Source organism: Parasteatoda tepidariorum, chromosome 1 (genome assembly GCF_043381705.1).
Source record: "Parasteatoda tepidariorum isolate YZ-2023 chromosome 1, CAS_Ptep_4.0, whole genome shotgun sequence".
NCBI lineage: Eukaryota > Metazoa > Arthropoda > Arachnida > Araneae > Theridiidae > Parasteatoda > Parasteatoda tepidariorum.
In genome coordinates this window covers 45,153,846-45,180,068 of record NC_092204.1, presented here as the reverse complement: position 1 = coordinate 45,180,068, position 26,223 = coordinate 45,153,846, and the positions used below count along the sequence as shown (strand labels likewise).

The 26,223-nt window shown below is 28.0% G+C and overlaps 1 protein-coding gene across 4 annotated transcripts in view; it reads right to left on the bottom strand.

The window, feature by feature from the left end:
- The window catches only part of LOC107446086 (poly [ADP-ribose] polymerase tankyrase), a 97,168-nt gene that overhangs the window by 26,305 nt on the left and 44,640 nt on the right, over positions 1 to 26,223 (bottom strand). For 2 of the 4 annotated variants that reach the window (XM_071179536.1, XM_043040455.2), the window contains exons 15-29: positions 23,759 to 23,922; positions 22,206 to 22,318; positions 21,937 to 22,061; positions 19,587 to 19,743; positions 19,306 to 19,514; positions 17,413 to 17,518; positions 17,087 to 17,211; positions 16,209 to 16,259; positions 11,643 to 11,747; positions 4,758 to 4,877; positions 4,532 to 4,681; positions 4,330 to 4,443; positions 4,189 to 4,230; positions 4,033 to 4,093; positions 1,035 to 1,195 (exon numbers count right to left, since the gene is read on the bottom strand). In XM_071179536.1, the coding sequence (XP_071035637.1) occupies positions 1,035 to 1,195; positions 4,033 to 4,093; positions 4,189 to 4,230; positions 4,330 to 4,443; positions 4,532 to 4,681; positions 4,758 to 4,877; positions 11,643 to 11,747; positions 16,209 to 16,259; positions 17,087 to 17,211; positions 17,413 to 17,518; positions 19,306 to 19,514; positions 19,587 to 19,743; positions 21,937 to 22,061; positions 22,206 to 22,318; positions 23,759 to 23,922 (1,803 nt within the window). The remainder of the gene's footprint in view (positions 1 to 1,034; positions 1,196 to 4,032; positions 4,094 to 4,188; positions 4,231 to 4,329; positions 4,444 to 4,531; positions 4,682 to 4,757; positions 4,878 to 11,642; positions 11,748 to 16,208; positions 16,260 to 17,086; positions 17,212 to 17,412; positions 17,519 to 19,305; positions 19,515 to 19,586; positions 19,744 to 21,936; positions 22,062 to 22,205; positions 22,319 to 23,758; positions 23,923 to 26,223) is intronic. The other 2 variants (XM_071179538.1, XM_071179533.1) reach the window with 1 other exon arrangement.

The window sequence follows — 26,223 nt, the reverse complement described above, 5'->3', positions numbered from 1 at the left end:
CTTCTACGTAGACTGCATATTTTTGATGAGCTTGTAATCCATATTTTATTAGTCATTGGCGTAAGATAAGGAGAGTTAAAACGACTCTTTTAAAGCATCTTTTATGGTCAAAACTGCATTCAAATATCTTTGTTAATGCAATTTTATAATCATTTAAAGCGCATTTAGAATACAAGCCATATCGATGCAACAGATGAGAGTTGCTTTAACAAAGAGTCTTTCTTGGAAATATAGTAATGACAAAAGGTATCAATCTTTACATTTTCACCAAGGTCATTTTTTCCCAATTGAATAAATTTCCATTCATCATGTAAAATATATTCAGAAACACTAAAAGGAAAAGAGTTAGCAACCGTAACTAAACCTCTACAACCTCTTTGTTTTTGCCTCTCACTTGAATTTAAAAAGATGAATGCTTTTACTAATAAATTTGACAAGTATGTTTAATGGTTGCTATGTTTTTTTTTGTGTGTATTTGATATGATAGTTTAGAGATTTTTTCCTGGATCTCTCCACTAATTACAACCGACTGAAAAAGAAGCAGATTGACTGGCTAAAACTTTTTTTTATTAAAACAGAAGTTTTCAAGACACACACATATTCAGCTTTACATGTTGGACTCTGTTGCAATAAAATATTCAATATACATGCAGCTACATCTAAGGAACTTAGCTCATACTCTTAGTTACCTTAAATTAATCTTCTTAGGAGAATCAGGAAAAGCCAAAGCTACTTACCTTGGAACGAGAATTGTTTTCCATCATCTTAAAGCAAACATGTTTGCAAACTGATAATCGACACAAAAATGTCAAAAAGTAAAAGTTTCATTATTAAAAGTCTGCAAAAAGGAGACAAAAGATAAGAAAGGTGACTCACTCTTCACCATGAAATTAGATTTCCTGAGAGTTTTTTCCTGTGAAACTAACACTTGTTTATGTCCACACGCAGAAAAAAAAACAAAAAAAAAACATAACCATTTCATGGTTAGCTTGAAGGTAAAAGAATAAAGCTAATACTCATAAAATTAATCTCACCAGAGCTTCTACAGCCTCAGTATTTTCTTCTTTTATAGCTAGAATCAATGGAGTCTGACCTTCTTCATCAAAACAATTTAAAGGAGGTTTATGAGATAACAGCACTTCAATAACTCTACCTCCTTTGGAACGAGTAGCAAGATGCAAAGCATAAGCTGTTTCTAAAAAAATAAGAAAATTCAAAAGACGAGCTATATACTTATTATTTAGAAATAGAATTAAAAGTTGCCATTAAAAAGATTATGTATAGAAGTAACCATAGTTTATTTTTTTCTCTTCGCCTTGATACAGATTGTATTGTTAGCTTAAAACATTTAGCAAAATAAAAATCGGTAAATAAAAAACGAAATAATGAAACTAAAAAAATTTTCACAAAGAAAAGCATGCTAGATTGCAATAAAATAACACATTTTCAACCTATCATACTTTCTCTTTTGCTAGCCAGAATGTTAATCCTTGACAAGGTTATAAAAAATACTTGGTTAATGTTTTTTAATTTACTATTAATTAACAGACATTAGTTGTTTTATTATTTTAGAAATATTTTTCAATATTTTACAAGGCAAGAAAAAGTGCAGTACTATAAAAAGAGACTAAAATTTTTATTTCTTATTTCTTTCGAAAATAAAATGGACAAGTTAAAACAAAAAGCAATGTGTAAATATTTTTCCAATTTTATTTAATTGATGTATTAAATATTTGATTTAGCGTTTCTTACAAACACAATGTGAAATAATGGAGTTTCAGTAAATATATTTGATAGTCCTCATAGATACAAAGCAAGAAAAGTTTCAAAAATGCATTTTGAATTTTTAAATCAATTAGTATTAATATTTTATGCAGCATATAAATTCTTTTTTTTAACACGTTCGCTGCCACCGACGCACTGGAGCGTCACCTCCTGGTATGCAGACGACTCGCTAGAGTGTTGATCGACTATGACAAGTTATATGCTCTGTGTTTAGTGTGGCTTTGGGAGTTGAACGGAGAGGTTGTTTCGGCACGTTAGTGAAGCATTATTTTTTGTGATTGGTTTTCAAAACTTTTGTTTGAATTTTTTTATGTGTGTGACTGCCAATATCTGTATATTGTGCTCATTATTTGTAAATATTTTCAGTATTGTTTCATAAATGGTACTACATATTACTTGAACGGTATTCCGTTTTATTCCTTTTAAGCAGCTATTTTATGCAATATGCCAGTAATTTCTGAGAATATTGATCAGATGCGCTGAAGCGTCAGTGGCACTCAAGAAGACAGGTTGAGTCTGTGTGCCACTGACGCTCCAGAGAGCCGGGAAAAAAAAATGCTCTCTAAACAGGAAAATAATATATTTCGTTTTTCTGGTTCTCCTAGTAAAATATAAGGAACATTTAAACCATTAAAACCCTGCTTTGTAATGCGGCTTCTGACGATGGAAATATAATTTTTAGTGGCAGCGAATGTGTTAAGGAAGAAAACCCACTTTTTAAAACGCTAGGAGGCCAATCCCCATAATCGTTTCTCATTCAACATTCCCTGTTTATTCTTTAACGTAAATATTTCCCACAAAAGCATTGAACATTTTGATTTCCATATATACAGTTATTGTAGCTGTATGTAACAGCATTCTGTAAATCATAACAAAATAGATTACGCAGATTTGAAAAAATTATCATATGTACTTAAATTAACCCAAGGAATACAGACTGAATGACTTAAGAAGAAATAAATGCTGAATAATTTTATTTGTTGAAGACACTTCTTATAAGAATTAAAATGGGAACGGTTTTTATCGCTATTTATTAAGTCTTTATTTTTCAAAATTTCATCATGAATGTTAAAATTCATATCTGGCAACATGTAATCTCCTTTTCTTGTAACTTTTGATTGCCTTCTACTCGAGAGTGAGTTAATAAAATAAAGAAAAATAAATTTCCCACAACAACCGATAAATAGTTAATACTTAAAGCAAAAAATCTGAACAAAAATTAAGAAAAAACACTTATTATGAAACTTCTATTATGAAAATTATATTATAAAATGGACCTATCAGCTCAGCAAAATTCAACTCTGTGGTTGCATTTCAGAGGGCAGTAGATAGAGCAGCATGTTNAAGAATTAAAATAGGAACGGTTTTTACCGCTATTTATTAAGTCTTTATTTTTTAAAATTTCATCATGAATGTTAAGATTCATATCTGGCAACACGTAACCTCCTTTTCTTGTAACTTTTGATTGCCTTCTACTCCAGAGTGAGTTAATAAAATAAAGAAAAACAAACTTCCCACAACAACCGATAAATAGTTAATACTTAAAACAAAAAATCTGAACAAAAATTAAGAAAAAACACTTATTATGAAACTTCTATTATGAAAATTATATTATAAAATGGACCTATCAGCTCAGCAAAATTCAACTCTGTGGTTGCATTTCAGAGGGCAGTAGATAAAGCAGCATGTTATTTTTTTAACTACAAGTTTAACAGTTAATTTTAAAAAAAAATTTGACTGTAGAATTATTATTCTACAGTCAGAATTTTTTTATAATTTCGTCATTCTCCCTATACTTTATATTACACACCTTCTTAATTTAAATCTAAAGAAAGAAAGAAAAAATGAGAAGGAATTTGCAAAAAAACAAAGCACTTAAAATTGAAATAACTTTTAAACAATTTGGAATTTTGATGCGTTAAGTTCAAAAACAAATTTCTACTCTGTAGTTACATTCCTGCAGCCCATATGGTATTTTTTCAACAAATTATTGAATGATAATTTTTTTTATTCCATGATAATTCCTGCATAATTTTCCGCACACCTCAGCAATTTCCAGTTTCTAAGTCTTATAGTTATTGCACAGCAAAACAAAAAGTTACATTAAGCTTAACACCCAAACAGTATCAGCTAACATTTTGATTTTTTAATATAGAGACTAAATGGCAGAAATGAACAATATGTATAGAAATGTGCATACACTTTTAAAAATGAAGTCTAAGGAATATTATTATTATCATTTATTACCTTTTCCTTCTTCATTTTTACATGGTGCTGATGCATCTGCCCCAAGTTCATCCAACAAAAACTAGATTAAAAAAAATATTTTAAACCCATTAGGAAACACTATATAAATATTTTTTAATCTTATAAATATAGAGCTATGAAATTAAAAATATATACCTTCACGAATGTTAACAGTCTAGTTTGACTTTCTTCATCATGCTAAGTAAAAAAGAAGAAAAATTAAATCTATTACATACAAAATTCAAATTAAATCAGTAGTTTGTAGACGGAAGAGATATATTTAACACCAGTACTTACACAAGACTTTACAGTGTGGAGAGCTTGGAGTAATGGTGTATGTCTGTTCTTATTATACATTTTTGCCATTTGACAAAGCAATTGATGAGGAGTTGATTCTGGACTGCTGCATTTCTAAAAATAAATAATAAAATACACACAATTTACATTAGATACTAAAAAATTATTAAAAAAGTCTTAGGGTAATAAGAACACAACTTACAGCATTTAAAATGGCTTGCAACATAGGCTCCACTTTTCTATTTCGAGCATGTGTTACTAAATAATGAAGAATATTATCACCAGTTTGGCTGACATCTAAGCTCAATTCACAACCAGCGTCGAGGAACATTTTTACCAGAAGTAAGCACCCCTATAGGATAAATATTTTGATGAAATAATTTCTAAGTCATATATTGGAGTGATATATTAAAAGCAAGCTGATTTACCTCTTTAACTGCAAGAGTAAAAGGTGATTCACCTTCCTTGTTCTTGACCATGGGATCACATCCATGATCAAGAAGTAATTTTGTTATTTCTTGTATAAGAGCATCATGTTCTTGTTGGGCCTAATAAAAATGACAAATCAAGAACAGATGAATTAAGCAATAACAAAGTTGAACATTAGAATTATATTAAAGAATTTTATTAAAATTAAAAATACTAAAACATTTAGAATCATTTTGTAAAAAAAAAAAAAAAAAATATCCCCAAAGCATTAGGACAAATGTGAACAATAAATAGATTCAGCTCACCGACTGGAAGGGAAAAAAAACATACTTTTATAAATAGAAGCAAATATCCTAATCCTTTCTTTCATCTCAACCACAATCTTTGCCTTTATTAAACTGCACAGTCTTATAGTCTCCCTAAGAGGCCAAATGATTCTCTATTCATTTAGCAACCATGGGAGAGTTTCATATGGCATTCTAGTTTAACAGGATAATAATGGATAAAATTTTGATGCACGCAATGTATTGCTCAGTTGATGGTATTTCAACTTTTTTGCAATAAATTTCCGTTTAAAAGTCGGTATAACGGATGGTACAATAATTTTAATTAAGAAAATTAGTAAATATAAATGAGTAGAATTAAGAAAGGTGAAACAAAATTTCAGCTTTTTTAAAAATTCCTCTGATTTTTCCAAGTTTTTTCTAGTATAGAAAAAATTCCTTGATAATTCCAGGTTTTCCAAGTGGGTGGCCACCTTTTTTTTCTTTTTTTTTTTTCAAAATGTTAAATGGGACTGAGGTTAAAAAATCAATCTACAAAGAAAAGTAACAAAATTATAATGCAATCAAAACCCTTATATAACTGAAATAAAATCTTTTTGGATATACATCTTCAGAGTTGGTTAAACAAATTTGATACATGAAATACATGAACTGTCGTGTTTTCAAGTATACTGTGTTTGCAATATAATTCATTGAAACATATCATAATTTGTTTGCCAACAAGTATTAGTCAAACAATCTACTCACACTCCAAATACACACATAACCTTCAATTTTGAAGTCAAAGTTGTCTTTGGAGCAACTTATACGCAAGGAAAAAATTTATGGGTGTTGGAGAATGTCTTGACCAATAAAAAATTTTAATTTAAGGACCTCACACAAATTTGTGGAATTATGAGGAAATTATAGCATGGCTATAGAAGAGGTAAATGTAATACTGTATAACTTTAGTTCACAAATTATAATTATAAAAACAGCAATGTCACAAGTAGTTATTTATGGGAATTTCAAAACATTCAGATAGAGCTATTAATAGAGTGCCAATTTTACATGAACAGCAGACAGGGAAATCAATTATTCTTTAAATAAACTTGTCAAGAACAATTAAACAAATAATTAATATGTGATGATACTGGCTGTTTCAGACAAGAGTATAGGTGAGCGAGGTTAGATAGTAACAGAAAATATATTTATCCTTGAATATGTAAGCCGTAGCAATTAATTGTTTATTTAATTTTATTGTTTAATATAAATGAAATGGTGTTAGCATTTATTCTCTGATTTTCAAATAGCACTCTAACTATTTTTGCAGCACTTCTAATTTCTGAAATCTTCAGAAAATTTGTTTGTTATTACAAAGACTTTTTGTTCATTATTTGAAAATTGTTGCTACGGGATTTAATCCTGATTAACACTTGAATGAACAAAATAATATGTTAAGTATTCTTTATAATGTACATCAGAACTATACATACAAATGATGCAATATTTTAAAAAATATTTATCTCAGTGCTGATATCTTTGATCCATTCCATCAAAGATATTAGTGTCTACATTTTGGATTTAAAATTTTAATCAGTCATTAACTTCTTAAAAAAATTCCAGAAATACAATAGAAACCTCCTAATCTGAATTAATTGGAATCAGCACCTTTTCAGATTATTCAAACTACCGATTGGGACTGGGCAATAAATCGATGTATTGGGAAATATCGATTTAACGCATGTATCAGCAGGCCAATATAGTGCCTTTTGCTTTATATGATGCATTAGAAATCTGGTTTAAGCCACCAGTATAAGATGACGCTCGCGGTTTAACATGCGAGGATCCGCGCATACGGTAACGCTGCCACTGCACTGACGAAGACTAATTTGATTTTGTCTAGCAAGGAAGATGTTGATTGCGTCTAGCTACGAAGACAATGTTAGCTTTGTAATGTTGAATGACAAAGAGTGAGTTGAATCAGAACTCGTGGTTTTGTGCGAGGATCAGTGTTGAAATATAGAACTCAATGCATAGTTTCTTTATGTACCATTTTTGTCTTTGGGATCTTATGTTACTTGAAAATTATTTTCCGAGAGACCTTTGCTACTTAGCAATCATTATGCATTAATTCGCAACTTTTATTTTGTCTGTCGGGATTTAACGAGTCTTGTCAATTATATTTAGCAAACCTACGGTTACTTTGAGATCGCTGCTATCTTAAATTTTCATTCTGAACCCAATCTATTGATGATAATAAAATGTTAAAAAAAAGATTCTTCATCGATTTTTTTTTAAATTATTGCTTTTCATTTTAAGCAATACAATTTAATAGGGGTATTTTGTATTTAAGTAATATATACTTAGTTATAAAAAGTTAGCTTTTTTAAAATTTATTGATGCACATAAGTATAATAATTTGATGGAATTTGATTATTTTAAAACCAATAAATCTTCAGTAGTTATTAATTATAAAAAAGATTAAAGCAAAATTTGCACTATTTAAAAAAAAAAATTGCTGTTAGTTAAAACGGCTAAATTTTTTTAGTTAAATAAAAAGTTAAGCAATGTTTTAACCCCTTTTAATAACTGAAGTATTTCTTTTACTTACATAACTTAAAGCATTTTTTTCAAAATATTTCTTAAAATTCTTTAAATTTGTGTTCGTTTGATAGTCAGTATCATTTTTAAACCAATAAATCTTAAGTCTATTCTATTTTCAAAAAAAGAAAATAATAATAATTAAAAAAAACTTATATTTCTTAGGTACAGAATTTGACCATTTATAAACATTTTTTTGGTTTGTTTTTTATTTTCGATTTTGATTCTTTCAATTTTTAATGCACATATGTAAAATATTTTATTACAGTTTAATTGTAATTTTTAAGCCAAAAAATCTTAAGACATTTTTAATTAAAAAAAAAATTAAAATATAGATTGTGTTTGTTTTTACTTTAACATTGGCTTCAAGTCAATCCTTCTTCATTATTTTAATTGAAAAAAAATCAAGCAATGCTATTGGTGTTATAGAAGCATTTATTTATAATTAACATTTTCTTTTGTAATAGATTTATTCTTTTTATTTATTTTTGATTGATTTAAAGATTTCTGATAGATAGTTTTCGAATCTATGTTAAATTGTGATACCTCGCTATATCGCGATGTCTAACAGACGATATAAAATTTCTTACATCACTCAGTCCTGGTACTGATCGATCAAAATAAAATGATTTGAAATGAAAAGTACTTAGTAAAGGATTCTGAAATAGTTGATAATAGTCAATGTAAAATGATATATATATATATGATTTTGAATACTGGAAAATAATTTTTTTACATAAAAAAGTAGTCTTTGCACATTTTGTATGTAAATATTTTTAAAATGTAATTAATTGTAATTTTAAAACAGACAATATAGTTAAATTACATGAAATGTCAAATTAGCAGAGTTGTAATGCATGTGTTTATACATATGCAATATATAATTTTATTTCATGAAACTTTTTTTTAATAAGAACTGATTTCCCATGGCAAATTTCAAATTTGCTAATAAGTTTGAAAAAAATAGTATGTGTGTTATTTACCTTTTTTTTATTAAATTTATTTTAATAAAGGAAGTAATTATTAAAGTAAACTTACTGTAATAAAATGTATACTATGAGAAAACATATAAATAAAATGTATACTATAATAAAATGTATACTATGAGATGACATTTTTGAAGAGTTTTATGTCAATCTAAGTTAGTAATGTAAGAGCTATACTAGTCTTTAAAACTGAAGATTATAAATCATAAAGATTTTATATTTTACATTCAAGTTACAAGTTTGAAATTTTTTATATGAAAGTTTAGTAAGATTAATATCATTATTATTTATAAAGTGATATTTGAATTTAATAAACGTTATTCAACTAGTAAAAATTAAACTGAAACCAAATCAATAAATAAAAACACACTATGTTTCTAACAAAACTAATACGCATTTTTTTTAAAAAATAAATGTCTTTAAGCAACAAATCAGGTAAAGTAACTTTTAAAAAAAATATTTAACTCATGTCTAATATTAAAGACTCAGGTAAATCAGAACATGATAACTAGCATAAGAAAGTGGTATTCTGATTACATCATAATATAAGTAACACACGACAAAGAATACTTTCTATCAAAAATTAATCTGTCTTATTTACAAAATTAAATTTTTAGTTTGGAATTACTATATGACACGAGTACATAAAACCTTTATCATAAAAGTGACGCCACAATAAGATTGTATGATAAAAATTCATCTATAAATTTTGTGCAGATAAGAATTGCAAAATGATATTTAGGGATTAACACATGTGCATTGCTTATAATATATAACATGATTTAGGTGAATAACAGTGCATGCAAAACATTATAAATACACATCTTAGGATCATTTGCAGAATTTGAATAATGTAGGCATGCACTTTAACCCAATAGAAATTTTGAATTTTATGCAACAAACTATATTAGTAAATACACTCAAATGCCGATAATTTATATTGGCTAAGTAATTTAAATATTTTGTACTGCCCATTGAACTTAAAATCTTATATTTGCTAAATTATTTAAAATACTTTGTACTATCATTTTGTACTTGCCAATCTAATGTGTTTAATTGAGAAGTTAGGTAATGTTTAAAAATGTCAGTTTAACAACTTTTTTTCTGAATTAATACTTGCATTAATTATTTCTGAGTGAAAAAGTTTAATAACAATGATATAAAAAATTCATAATAATTTATTAATAAAAAATATGATCAAATGATAAGAAAAGAACAGGAATTAAACGTGACCCACTTCCAGGTTTAAGTACAACTTGATACCTATGCAACAACAAACATTGGTGAGAAAAGGAAGTTCTTAATCATGCAACATGGTACAATATGAATAATCCATATAAAAGGAAACACCTATATAACCGTGTAAAATCCCAAAAACATATGTTGTAAAAAATTAACGTTTTGGATATGGCACACAGTAGGCCAAATCCTGCTATTATGGGACACCTGTTGTTCAAACGCAAACAAAAGGATAAATGAAACTAAATAATGTGCTAAATCATATAACTTAAATCATATATTCATCGATTAAATGGAATACTATTTCATTGCTTGCATTAATACAAAAAGATAATGTATCAATAACCTTAGTTTCAAAACTTGAGGGTATAATTCAAATTAAGATATAAAACTTTTAACAACAAAATTTGATAAAGAATTACTGTGATTTTTTAAAAATTATTATCTTATTTAAATAAAAATTTAATCTCTATTGGAAAATACAGAAATTGATAAGTACTTGTACGATGCAGATTAGAAATAAAAAACCCAGTTAATAACTATTAAAGAGTTTTATACAAACATACTGCACTACAGAAAAGTATGAAGAATATGAGGATTTCTCTCCTTTAAAATCTGAATACATTATTGTATATCACCTGTCTTTTTTTCAAAAGTTTCCTTAAAATCACTCACAAGGGAACTATTAAGTTTTTTGCTTTCCTACATTTATTTATAAAAATTAAACACAATAAAATAATTGCTGCTTAAGGACTAAAAATGAGGATGTTTTTTAGACTTCTTCAGAGTGAGTATTAAATATAGTAGATTCCTAACTGAATGCAAAACAGCCTAACTGAAAAGAAATATGTATGAAAATATTTGTATATAGTGTATGCATGTGTAACCCTAAATTACATTTTTTCTTACTACTTAAATTTAAATATATTTCTTTGCAATTATTGCTTTGTGACAACAACAATAAAACATTGGTTAACTTTGACAGTTATCTCAGAAAATATTTTCCAAAAGCGTTTAACTAGAACAAAATTAGAAACAGCCTCATGATAAATCTCACAATGAGTATAATGTATTGAACATAAGCATAGATGTGCTTTCACACAAGGGCCAACAAAACGCATGCATGTATCGAAAATAATTTAAACCTGACAGATTGAAAGAGCTCACATAAGCAATGTTGCACAAGATAAACAACACAACTTTTTCAGATAAAGTATAATTTCCGGAATTTATTACTTTATTATCTTACACTGTAATTAAGTCAGGATTGTTTTATTTTATTTTAACATAAATTTTTATTAAAGAACAAAATATTTATAACTATGCCACAAGGCAACTTTTATTCACCATATGTTAATGTTTGTAATAAATATAATAAACTATCACGATATGTAATAAATGTTTCCTGACTATTCTAGAAATGTCATGAATTATCCCATTATATAGAGTATTCTTCGGATACTTTTAATTATATTCAGATCTAAAATTCAAAGTACAATTTTAATTTTTTTCTCACGAAGCAATATTTTGTTTTACTTTTTATTAATGCAATGATAGGTAACATTCAACTCTAGAAACAGTTTCAGACATGCTTAAAGTAGTTTCCAAAACACATGTAACACATGCAAGAAAATAATTCATGTGGTAATCTAAAATGTTAATTTAAAAAAAATGAGAAGGCAGGTACAGTGCAAGCAAGCCAGAAGCAAAGGACATTCACCAGAAACAGACATCTACAAATAATGATAATGAAATGAGGAGGATTCACAACGATTTAAAAATGAACACCTACTTCTTCCTTAAATAACTGTTTTTCTTCTGTTTTGGCAGTTATCTTTGACTCATTCTCAAGGTCTTCACTGGAATCATCATCACTTCTGTCTCCATTTAACTCCATCTTTGTGAGGCAAGTGAGATATGCAGGGTATATTGGATGAAGGCAGTGCAATGCAAAGAGGTAGGTGGGGAAAATGTATTTAGATGAGTGTGCGATGATTATGATTTCAATGATAATGAATTGGAAGGTTCAGTAAAATTAAACCAAATGGAACACAAATAATATGAAAACATAAATTTATATCTCATACTTCCTATTTAAAGAACATAATAATAGCTTACACCAAGTATGATATTTAATTAAAGGTTTGGGAAAGTAGACCAAAAATAAATAATAATAAAAAAAAATAAAAAAATTCACAAAACATATAATATGAAACACCATTATAAAAACATAAGACAAACACAGACTTCTTATTGACAAAATCTTACATTAAAGAGGGGAAAAAATAACTAGTTAAGTCTTCTTAATTATTTAAAAATATAAAGAGGCAGTTCAAGAAAGATCATAAACACAAGGTATTATAATTCTTAAAATTTGAAGGGAAAAAAATAAATAAATAAAAATTATTTTACTATAATCATGAACACTACATAAAATTTTTAATTTATAAGGAAACAATTGAACTAATTTCATTACAAACATTAGTACATCAGTGGTTTTATATAAAGTTCCTCTAAAATATCTTGTAATTTGTTCATAATAGAAATAATAGCTATAAAAAAAATTTCACATGAAACTAGTAATAGATTTTATAAATTTATTNAAAAAAAAATGATTTTACTATAATCATGAACACTACATAAAATTTTTAATTTATAAGGAAACAATTGAACTAATTTCATTACAAACATTAGTACATCAGTGGTTTTATATAAAGTTCCTCTAAAATATCTTGTAATTCGTTCTTAATAGAAATAATAGCTATAAAAAAAATTTCACATGAGACTAGTAATAGATTTTATAAATTTATTTTACTATAATAGGTTTATATTAATAAACTAATGCATGAAGAACAAAAAAGTTTAATTGTAAAAAAAGAAAAAAAAAATTAATATTTATTTGCATATTAATTGACAGAAATAAATAAAACTAAAACATATCAAAAATTAGGAAGATAATTTACTCTTTATCAGGTGTTAAAAAGCGACCCAGCTTACTATTACTTTAATTTAAAATTCCAGGCACAGATATTTAATGAAAAGTAAAACCTTTGTTTAATCAAAAATTAATAATATCAACAAAAGTTACTAAAATCAATAAAAATGATGAAATAGCACATGCTTGGCAAATAAACATTAAAAAAAAAAAAACCCTCATTGAACTGAAAAAGTTGAAAGTGAATCAGAAGCCAACAAGAACCATGGGATATCAAATTAACTGCAGCATTTAATAAAAATAGAAACAATTATGATGCAAAACATTGAAAATCATAACAGAAAAAGCATTTCAAATTTAATTATATTTTCAAAAGAATACTTAGGTGAATTTTTTAAATACTGCACTTTTCAAAACATCAGGTGCAAATTTCAGGGGCAAAGAGGCATACAAAAACTCCCATTGAATAGAAACAAACACAAATTAATAGTAAATTTACACCATTATAATGATGCAATCCTGTAGCACCGCTTTTCTGAAGAAACCAAGAAAATTTAGCATAATTTTCATAATGGAATTAAAGAGAAAATTAACATTTAACTGACATTATTTATTAGAATTATAATAATACCAAAAAGATTTTTAAAAAAATAAATTATAAAAACTTTATAATATTTTCCTTCAGAATTAATAACTTTACGAAAAAATATGCAAAAAAGGGTTTGCCTCCAAAATCAAAGAAATTAACACAGCATTACTATAAATAAGGTGAAAATTATAAATAAATGAATGTATTAGAAAATAAAGGATGGTTAAAATAATTTCAAATGAGATATTCTTTTGTAAAAATTAATCATTGCAGATGGCCTGCAAATAAAACTTTCCTATCTTTAACATAAGACATTTATTCTTATGTGATATGAACTGCTGTGACAAAAATCATGGGATACCTATTCAATGATTGGCCCTACGAAATGCAGCAACTTGATATGGCATGGATTTAACAAGTTGTTGGAAGTCTCTTGCAAGAATATTCAGTCTCAATAGATGCTTATAATAATTTGAAAGATGCGGGTGCTTGATTTCGTGCACTAACTAACCTCTCGGTTATATTCTGCAATTTTTCCATGGGATTTATACTGAACAAATAGGTGGCAAAATGATTTGCTGGAAATGTCCAGAAAGTTCCTCAAACTAGTCACAGTGGCATGATGTACAAATCCACAAATATCCAATTGTTGTTTGGGTACATGAAGTTTATGAATGGCTGCAAGTGGTCTCCAAGTAGCTGAACATAGCCATTATTAGTAAATGGTCAGTGCAATCAGACTATAGGACCCAGTTCATGGCAGCCCTCACCATTATAGAGCAACCACCATATTACACAGTATCTTGTTGATAACTTGGATCAATTTTTCCGTGGGGTCAGAGACACGCTAGAACTCTTTCATCAGTTACGACCAGTTGACGGGAGAGATCGAGTGGAACTAGAAAACTGACCCAGCTACAGCTTTCCAGTTGTATAGTATGCAACCAAGATCACAAACACAGGAGGCATGCTGGATGTGATATTGCGCTGTTAGTAAAGGCACTTTAGTTGGTCTTCTGTTGCCATAGATTACAGTCCTAACGGATATGCACGCATTAATGCTTTAGGTTATTTCCAGCAATGTTACTAGTCTGTTAACATCAACAGGTGGATCCTAGAATAACCCACGCTGTGGCGATGTTCTGAAATCTCGCCAAACTAGGTTTCCGGAAGATATTTCGGGTAGATTATTTTGAACGTCCGATCACCACCAAAATTCTTTAACCTGATTGGTTTTTGATATGTATACTTACACGAGAGTCGGATTTCGTTAGAAAAGAGGAAAAAGCGTTTATTTATTAGCTATTTATGCTTCTGATCTCTTGCTTGAATCATCGTTATTACTCAATTTTCTAACCGTAATTTAACTTATAACCCATTATTACGTCATTTTTTAATTTTTCTTTGTGCGGTACTGGTTAAAAATTGTTTTATTTTCATCATTAACCAAAAATCGTTGATCCCAGTAAAAATTGCCAACTCGGCAAGATTTTAAAAAGTTGCAGGCGGTTGGCCACTATGCTGTCCATAGTGGGAGCTTATGCCTGAAATTAAGTATTCTTGGCCCACTCTTGACACTGTAGTTTGAATGTTTAATTTCCTCCTAATTTTCATAATGGAATGTCCCATTCATCTGACTCCATCTACCATTCCATGTTCAAAGTCTATTGATACTTGTCTTACTGTCATAATTACATTAGAAACATTCTCAGATGAATAACTTGAACATAAGTATGTGATACTACTGCCATATGTATACTAGCATTTGCTATCTCATGGCTTTTGTCACCTCAGTGCACATATTTTGCGAATAAAAAATTTGCGCCTGCATGAAAAAATGTTTAGCATATTACTTAAGAGCAGAAAAATTTGCCTACTACAACTAAATACAGTCACAGATCTTGAATTTTCATTTAAAATGTTAATAGCCTTAAGCATATATCTTTGTGATAGACATTTAAATATTTATAACATTTTAGAAAATCATAAAATGATTATTTTTTTATACTTGTTTGTAATTTTTCTTTCAGTGTCAATTAGGATGAAGAAAGAATTCTTTTTAATTAATTGGATAGCATTATTTCCTTTTAAAGGATAGCTTGTTGCACTTCTTTTGGCAAACCAAGCAAACGTTTTTGGCAGGTGTTTAATTTTAATAAAAAGATTATACTAGAATTTTAAGACGAGTATGCAAATATTATTAAACATTATTTATGTAAAGGATGAAACTACACTTGCATTTTTATAAGTTTCTCAAATCCATATTTAACCTGCTACGGTTTTCGCCTGAGGCATTATTTGTGTATAATAAATTTTCTGCTGGCAGCCATTTAAGTTTCAAAATTTTTTGATCAGAACAAAATATAAATATTGATATTATCAATAAACTATAGAGAATTCAAATATTGTTTCTGATAATAATAAATTTCATTATTAATTTTCAGAATGAAATAATCGAATTATCAGCTTTTCCCGATCTGAAAAATAGTATGTGATACTATTAGCTCTCAATTGGTTCAGGTTCTAAATAGAAAAAATTAGTTCACACACAAACATATTGGAATGACAACATAGGTGGCACACACATGAAGGTGGCATATTTAATTTAATTTTAGAATTACTTTTTAAGCATTTCAAAAAGCTCTGCTGCTTAAAAAATTACTTCATTTAGAAAAATAGAAAGTTTTCAAAGCTATATATTGAGCCAAATGGCCAATTACTGAACCTTACAATGCTTAGTTATATAATGAAATAAATACAGGATGAACCTAGATGATATGCACATACAGCCACAGCAGAGCATTTACTAGCTAATTAAATTATTATGTACAAACCTTTGTTTCAATGATCACCTCTGCTACCTCCGCAAGAACCAGGTGATGAAACTAAATAATCGGAAATAAAAAATTTTAAAATAATGAAAAATGAATTGTTAAAATTTAGTTTTTTTTCCAGTAAAATTTGAATTAAATCCTGATATTTAAAATATTGAAATTAAAAGTACAAGTAGGGACAAAATTATTGTCCACATAGACAAATCATAAGAAAAATACAATTCTAATTTTACTAGCATCAAGAAGCTAGTAAATCTGGTTAATAAAATTGCACATTGATAAAGTGAACAAAAGGTATTTAAAATCTGAAATTTTCAAAAATGAATATTAAAACCTTAAGATGAAATTGTTTTAGTTTACAAAGCTAATTTTTTCATTCGAAACATATACTTAAGATTATTTAAGGTAGATAGTTTTATGTTATCTAAATTTTAAAAAAGCATGATGGAGCAATACTTTAAATCCTATCAAATAGTATTGTAAATTATATTTTTTAAGTTTCTAAGGGACATAGAACTTTTTTTTATCATAAAGCTGGTTCGGTTGTAATTCATACAATATTTTAGCAAACCAAAATACTAAACTTACTTTAACTTTGTAATTTTGTATTTGTTAAGTTTGAATTCAACATAGAACAATTTCAATATTATAACAGAAATTAAGGCTTTTTCCATGCTGTTTTCTAGGTAAAAAATTTATATAGATAAAAGACAAAATTTTTTAATGCTCATCAATAAAAAGACTTATGTTTTGGCAAAACAGGTAAAAATTGAAATTTCTAAATTTTTTTTTTATCAGTTGCATCCTTATATTTAAGTGAAATACTGTCAATATTTATTCTCATGGCAGATTTTTTTTTAAATATAAACAATACTTACAGCATTATTGCCCATAAAATCCAATTTAGTACAATCTGATTTCTGTTTGACAACTAGGAAATGTATCCTTTCCAGCATTGAGTGATTTATTTTCGATCTTAAAGCTTGCATGACTAATGTCATTCCTGGACGGGGGAGAGAAAAAAAAAGATTAGCATATTACTTTATTGATAACAAGAAAACAATTATCTAGATATAACATATAAAAAAGTAATTGGATTTTATGGAGGAGAAAGTAACTTGATTATAGACATACAGCTTCAAAATAAAATTATAAGGAATCACTTTTTTGAATCAATTTCAATAAAAATAGTTAAAAAAATTACCGCTTTCATTATTAACATCAACATTAATATCAATGCCAGGTTGCTCCACTAGGAAATCCACTAATCCCATATGCCCTTTCATAAAAGCCAAACTAAGAGGAGTAATCTATGGGAGAAAAGTTATATGTTTATACACAATATTTTAAAGCCTCCTGATTGACAATAGATAGCATTTCAAACAAAATAAAATATGCAAAATTTAATAAAAAATAATTTATTTAGTCTTTAACTGAATAGAATGTTTCAAGAATGAATTGCATTTAAATACTTTTATTGGATACATTTAATGTATCAATGTTCACATTAAATATAACATTATTCATAGAAGATGAATGCAATTGTCTCATAGGGGTAGGGGTTGACCATTTACAAGGACACTTAAGTTCTCATGCAAAACTTATCTTATCAATTTTTGGAAATATTTAACATTGAAATAGACAGGACAAGAAAAAAAAAGCATTAATGATATTTATTGCTATATCTCATTGGTATAGAGGCTTTATTTGGATTAAAATTAAAACAAGGTTGATATTTCAGATCATTTTTTCATAAAAAATTTCAACACAAGAATAATAACTAAATGTATTGTGCAATAATTTAAAACAATGCATTAACACATTTATTTAATGTTATAAATTTTCTACTATTAAATACAACTTCCAGTTAGTTAAATAAGTAAAAAAAATATACAGCTTTAAAAATTTACATTAGTTTCATGATTTAATAGCACATGTCAACTTAAGATTTTTCTTAATTCTTATTGCTTGAACTTCCAAGAATAAGACAACAAAAATTCCTGCTCTGGAAGAAGAAATCTTTAAAAGTCTTCACGGCCCACAAACTTAATTATGTACTTCAATCTTGCATTGGTCAGTGGAGCAACTAGCCTGTAGTGCACCCATGACAAAATAAAAATTTGTGTCCTTTTTAATATCTGTAAGAGGTTTCAAAATGTGAGCTCTCTAATTTTCCTTGAGAAGCCACAAGGAAAATATTAGTATTTAAAAGCATTTCTTTTAATGATGTGAGGAAAAAATTATGTCATTATGTGTACTATGTCAATTACAAGTTAATAAAATGCTATGAATAAAAAAACTAGCAAATAGATTTTAAAAAGAGGAAGCTTGTACAAAATATATTCGTAATTGTCACTCTTGATTTATTTTTAATACCATCTTTTCCTAAATGGTCAATATTAGGACTTATATATTTGAAGGAGTAGCAGAATATTTAAGAGAAAAAGAAAAACAAGACCTTATTATCAAAATCAGGCTAATCAGAAACGAAAACAATCACGTCATAGGTAACGTTAAAGTAATCAAACATCCATTATGATTATTTTCAGTCAATAACATTGTTTTGATTGAAAACCGATAGATTTGACATATTTGTAAGAAAAATATTAAAAATTATTCATCCTACACCAATTTTTTTTCTAGACATGTTAAAAAAAGTTTTACTGTATCTGTTGAAGCAACTTTTGCACATCAACTCAAGCTGGCACCTCTAGCTAGTGTCACTATTATGGAACACCTAAACCATTGACATTGGCACACAATTTTGGTAAACAAACAAGTAAAGATTCCCTCAAGAGTTCGACTCACAAAAGGAAAGGCTTCAACAAAATCATTGAAGTTAACAATTCAGAAAATGTCTGTCTAAAAAATTGTGACAGAACAATTAACACAACAATATCATTAAATACATAAACAGTAAATTAGTCAAATTGTAGCCTTCAAAGAGAAGATACATAAACAAAACATTTTCCCTGCAAGAAATACATACACCATTAATTTACAATAGAGAAGGTTGAAAACAACTAGATATGTCTAAAAAAAAGTGCAGTTAAAAACTTATCTGTCATTGATATAGAATAATCAATATGAGCCTTACTTTCCAATCGTTTGGAAGATTTAAACTGGCGCCAGCTTCAATCAGGAGTTTCATGCAAAAGTACCAACCATAAGCAGCAGCGTAATGAACCAGTGTATTTCCAGATGAATCTGTAGAATTAGGATTAGCACCAAGACGTAACAAATATGATGTTACATGAGCATGTCCATTTATGATTGCATGGGTCAAAGCAGTTCTTTGTTTTTTATCTGGAAGAGCAAAATATGTTAACAAATTTTAAAAATGGAAAAATTTTTAATATATAAAAAAATTATTTTTACCTTTCATTTCGACTTGAGCTGAATGTTCAATTAATAAGCTTACTATATCCAAATGTCCTTTCTGAGAGGCAAGCATTAGTGGTGTCAACTTATCATGTTGAGCATTAGTCATTTTATCAACGTTTGCTTTATGTCGTATTAATACACGCACAACATCCTAAAAGAAAGGAATCATTTCATTAAAAATCAAAAATTATTGAAGAAATTAGGTTTTACAATAAATATTTTACATGTTGATTTACACAGGCAATAAATATAAAGTTCATATGTTACAATTCATAGTTAAAAATAATTTTTTAGTGTATTTCAATTGAGAGAGAAAAAGTTAAAGCCTCAAAATTTTTTAATTTATCAGAAATAGAAAAGGCAAAAATACATAAAACTGAAAATACAAAATTACTAGTCAGTATGCTGACTATTTATTATACCAAAAAACAATGTGAAAGAATATATACATAAATTATTAAAATTTTATTTGAGAGTTTAAACAGAATTATTGTCCTGTATCTAGTTTATTAGATAGTCAGATATTAAAAGGAATCAAAGAAGCCTGCTGCATTAACTTTTGAATTAGGCAATTAGCATACAGAAGTCTATTATTCTGGTCTCCTAGTTGCAATAATAAACAAAAGGTTCAAATTAATTTAATTTTTAAATTAGCGCAAGCACCTTCCGAATGAATTGTAGAAATTGATTATTTTACAATTATATTTTAACTATAGTGTAAATAGCATTTTTAACCATGAAATTTTTCAATTACATTCCTCGTTTTGATCTTTAACTTCAGGATAACTACGTAATACTTTTATACTGAAATATTATCCCCATTAATAAAACTTTATGAGTAACACCAAAAACTCAGTGGTGCGACAGCCCATGGAGGGCCAAGGCCTACTGTGCCCATCTCAGTTTACTAGACCTTGGGCCCTGGGAGTGCAAGAGCAGATGTTCTGAATGAGTGGTCAGCCAAATACAGAACCCTCAGTGTTTAGCCCCTAAGCAAAGAATATGTAATGTGAGAAGAAGTCTAGCTTCTCCGATACGTAGCAGGGGCCAGCAAGGTCCCTCTGTATGACAAGAAAAGCGCCAAAGTTTTTTGAGCCGACGCATGCGTACATCTTTCATCCATCATTGCGCCTCTAAACTTGTTTAACAACAAATTTTTCGCCATCTTTAAAGTGACTAAACTGTTTAAAGTGACATCTTTAAGTGACGGATATCTATTTAAATTATACATCTATGTTAAAATAATAAATTACCTTTATCTTTTAATGAATTCGTCACAAGTAAATATTTTCCTTGTTTAATAAGTAAACCTTTTTCAAAACCATATAAGTCTGTAAAGAACAAAAGCAGACGGGGTTTGAGTCACTTTTCATTAGCTGTTTACATGAGTGGGGAGGGGGGAGACAAGGAGAAAGGTGTTTGTAGGGAGCGGAGAGGAATGGGGTTGCTTAAGGGGTAAGGATGGAGGGACCCTCTGTAAGGAGGCAGGTTGTTTTCCTAGCAATACTTCCCCACCTTGATGGAGGTAACCATTGCCTCCGGAACAGGTTTACATGGGGGCCTATGAGAGCTGGTCTTCTTCTCACTTACATATTCTTTGCCCTAAGGGTGCTTGGTACTAATTTTATCGACTCACTGAAGAGATGAAAGCTGGAGTCAACCTTGCTTGGCCCCGAGGATTAGACAGTGGCCCTGTGGAACAAGGGCACGAAGAGGGCAATCTGCGATATTTGAATTTTTTATTTCAATTGTTTATAGATCAAATCACTAAAAGATGAATTAAAGTTTTTTCGAATGACAAATCTAATTAACATAAGATTTTTGGCAGAATTTAAAATAGGGAAAGCTACTCACTTCATACTTTTTTTAAAAATCTTGTCTCTAAAAATAACTTAAGCACTTCATTGTGACGGACGAGATAACTGTTTTCCAGGAATATTCTCTATGCTCTATAGTTGTATTAGTGAACAAATTGATAGCAATTTATTATTATTTTTTAAAGTAAAATAAACAAGTTTAAAGGAATTTGCATTTTGTTACAATTTTAGTGCTGTAGGGGAAGCGCAGAGGGTATGAGAAAGGCGCATCATTGCCGCAATGAAAGTGTTAAGAGAACTGAAAATTTTATATGTAATAAGGAAAATTAAGTGCTTTTTAAAAATATCCAATGAAAAAAGCAACTTTAAGGGCTTTTAAAAAACGAAAATAAACATTTTTAAGTACATTTTAAAAATGCTCTACACCCTGAATTTAAAGCATAATATTTTTTAAGAAATATTCATATGAACATCTAACACAATCAAAATAAATATTAAAAAAAATTCATTTTAAAAGGAACACTCACAATTCGTCCATATTCGCAAGCTATGTGTAGTGCAGTGTATGATTTTTTATTTCCTTTATCAACAGCATTTACACACTGTTTATCTTGTAATGATACAGTTATTGCAGTTTCTTTCTTGTTGTGCTCTAAAAAAAATGAAAGTTTAATATGATCAAAATTTTAACCATCTTATAAGGCAAGACTTTTTTAAATGACAGCATTTATTTACAAATTAGTGTACATTAACCAAACTGAGTATATCAATATTATATTTGGAAAAACTAAAATACCTGAGAATATTAAGTGTTTCAAAATTAAATCAACATTATGTGCTCGTCCAGTACGTGCAGCTAGAAGAAGTGGAGTGTTACCATCAGATTCTGCTTCATCCAAAGAAACACCTCTGTAACAGAATAACCAAATAAGTTTCTCATAAGTAAGTCTATAATGAATTATAAAAGCTTCATTTGGTGAGAATTTTTTTAGAAAAATATCAGAAAACGGCTGGCCAACTTATGAAATTTGAAATTAAAAAAAAGTTAAGACTGAATTGAAATAACAAGCTCTAAAAATTATTCGAATAAAACTTAACTCTGTAAATAAGAAGACTGATAAAAGAAATCTAAATAATATTTGACACTAGAAAAAAAATATTTTTAGAATTTTTAGCATTTTAAATTACTTGAAAATGCGAACAAAAACATAATTTAGAAAACAAATAAATTCTCAGAATTCAGCTTTGGTATAACTTTAATCACAAGAAGAGAAATCAAAAATCATGTAAAAAACAGCTAAAACAACAATTTTTGAGGAAAATTGCACAATGCAGCAGAAATTCCAGAGAAAATTATTAATGACAACCGAAGCTGATGTCGTCAGGGGGTACCAACACTGAAAGTCACAAAAATGCAAAACCTTTTCTATCAAGAGAACATGACAAATGTCTAAAATTTGCTCTCTCTGAAACCCAAAAACTTTGGTAGAAGTCCAGGAAAAGAGAATACAAAAACAATATACAAAAGTAAACTACATAAATTAATTACAACAGGAAAAATAATTTTCAAAAAATCTACTTAAAAATAAATTCCTTTGCCAAAACAAAAGCACACCACATTCAGAAAACCCCAAGCCAAACTGAAATTCACAAATAAACACCACGCCCCTACTTAATGTACAGAAAGAAGAAAAAAAAGGAAAGTAAGAAAGTTGTTGCCATCTGTTAGCAGAAACTGGGCAAACTCAGTTAAGTCTCGATCTAGCCTTATTAAAAAGAAATTAAAATGTATTATACTTTTGTAATTTCTTTTCCTGAACTTCTTGCAAAGCTTTTGGGGTGCAGAGAGAGCAAATTTTAGACATTTGTTGTGCTCTCTCAACAAAAAAGGTTTTGTATTTTTATGACTTCCAGGGCTGCTACCCCCTGATGACGTTAGCTTCAGTTGTCATTATTATATGTTTCATTTTCCCCCCATAATTTTCATTGCTTTCTTCTTTATTTACAATTCGCTATTGGTATAACATTGTAATCTCAATAATAAAAAAAAATCTTTAAAGTTAAATTCACAATGCAATATTGTTAAAAATATACTACATAGCAAATAATTGGGACATATATAAAGAAAATTTTTCAGCAAGAATATTCAAAAAATGCACAAAGATAAATCATTGAGTTTCTATAATCATATGATACTAAACCAGTAGTAATAGAACAAACAGAAAGTTTAACTTTTAAATTAACAGTAATAATAGATTTAAGTAAAGTAATATGCATTTTGTTCAGTTACATGATTTATTTAATGAGTGTTAACAGGTATAAAAGATAATAAACAAAATAATACAATACCTGGCAATAAGTAGTTCTAAAGGACCAGTACTTTTGCATACAGCAGCGTAATGTATAGGTCTCCAACCATTATCATCTGTAACATTATACTCTGGCACTGATGTAAGTAGAGCAGAAAAGTATTGAGGGTTTGGATTAATGGCTGCACAATGTAAGGGTGTAATCTAAAATTTTAATGTATAAATAAATATAAATTCAAATATAGCATTCAAAATTGAGTAAAAGAGAATAGTAATTACAAATACAAATTTGCGAAAAAAATATTGGAAAGGAAAAGCTTTTGCATCAAATAATATAAAAATAGATTTATTCAGTTGCTTTAAGTATTCTATTAACAATTGGTAAATATTTATAAACTATAAATTTTCCAGTAACATGAAACAAAAGCTTTAAACAAGCTTAAATGTCTAAGCTGAAAAAAATTTTTTAGTTTCAGAATACACAATATTTCTGCAAATATTGATCTTTGAAAACATACAGGTGAACATTTTTAGAGAAAGAAATCTTCTTCACAAAGGAATAATGACAGAAGTACATAAAACACAAATTATATACTTTTTACAGATATTTGGATGTTTTTATAAAATTTTCAACTACTTCATCAGTAGTTATCCGGTTTTTCTTTTAGAATTCGCAATATAAATAATTACACAAAAAAAAACAGTTCATTCTTCAATTATGAAGTTATTAAAATTCCATTTTTCAAGAAAACTTTTAACCTTTCTAGAGTTTTGACTTGGGTGAAATTTGTAACGACAATAACTTTTCAACCATTTAATGACATAGACGGCATTTTTGTTCAACAAAAGTAGTCAATTTAAAATTAGGAAAAATCCAGGGGTATGCCTAGAACAAGGTTGCCACAGAAAAAAAAAATGAACAAAATAGTTGCTTTTAGTAGCCTAGAGCATGAAAATAGTTGCCGAAAACTACGAAAATAGTTGCCTAAATAAGAACAAAAATAAGACTAAAATTTTATTAAATAACTTAATTGTCATATACCATGATCCATGCAGTCAAGTTGGGGGCAAATATGATAATTTTTATATAAATGTTAGTGTTCAGGCACTAATTTTTTATATAAAAAAAATTTGTATATTTGCAGAAAATTAAATACTTTTAATAGAATCCATTTAAAAAATAATTTCTCAAAAAAAAAAAAAAAAAAAAAAAAAAAAAAAAAAAAAAAAAAAAAAAAAAANAAAAAAAAAAAAAAAGAAATTTTCCCTTTTAGCAAATATATATATGTATACATATATATTGTGAAAAGTGATTACTCAAATTCAAAATTCATGCATCGTAATACCGTATTAAAAATTGGGTTTTCTAAAGTCGTGTAGAATTTTGTAGCAAAAACAGTTGAAAAGGCGATCAAGAAACGAAATAGACTAACGATAGAATCTGTGCAAATTGAACGCATTAAAAACTAAAATGACTCAAATTTGCAATCTAAAATTTTTCATTTCTTAATGTTTTAATTATTTATTTAATATTTTTAAATTTTATTATTTTTATTTTAAATTTTTTATTTTTTAAGAAAAGAAATTCAGTGTGTTCAGAAGATTTCACGGGCTGCATGTTTTCTACCCAATTTATCCTAAAAAACATTCAGGGGTAGCAGCTAAGTTTTTTAAAATTTTAGGGTAATTTTAGGGGTAATATATGATTTTGCTAGGATAAAAACAGATCACACGGTAGTTTATTACATAACAGAAGATTATTATAATTCATCCATACACATCACAAATAATTGCAGGCCATAAAATAAAGCTCAGAAATTTATTAAGTCCAGAATGAAAGCTCCATAGTGTAAAAATGAAATTTCAACTTTACATATTACCTATCAAAAATTAAGTGCATAATTCAGGAATTGGCAAAAGTTAGAATAAATAAAGAGAAAAAATAAATTAACACCGACTTGGAAAAATTAAATATACTTTATTAAATCGAAAACAATTCGTAAATTAAAATGCAACGCCAAATAAAAAATTAAGGAATATTTGACTAAAACTTTACGAACTTAAAATTATTATAAGCGATATTTCAAATCAGCAATTTATATTAGAAGTTAGAGAAAACAAATTAATTATCAGGGGTGATTGTGAGCCCAAGTCAAAATTCCGGAAAATTTCTTGAGTTACTCATACCTATACCATTTACACATACCTATGATGACCTGGAGAAGTAATTAAAATTTACAAATATGTCTATCTTTCTTGAGTTTATGATTATAATAACTATTTACTGATAAAAAAATAAATATTAATCATGAATATAAGCTTATAAAGTATCTGGCTCTCCCTTACAAACAAATAAACTGTGTTTTTAAGTTCCACCTTTGAAAATTTGATTTCCGGAAATTCTGTGATCAATAATTTTTTGAAAAGTCTGGACCTTCGATCTCCGGAAACTTCCGGATCACTGTTAGCGAAAAATCCGGAAATCCGGATTTTTTCCGGAGCACA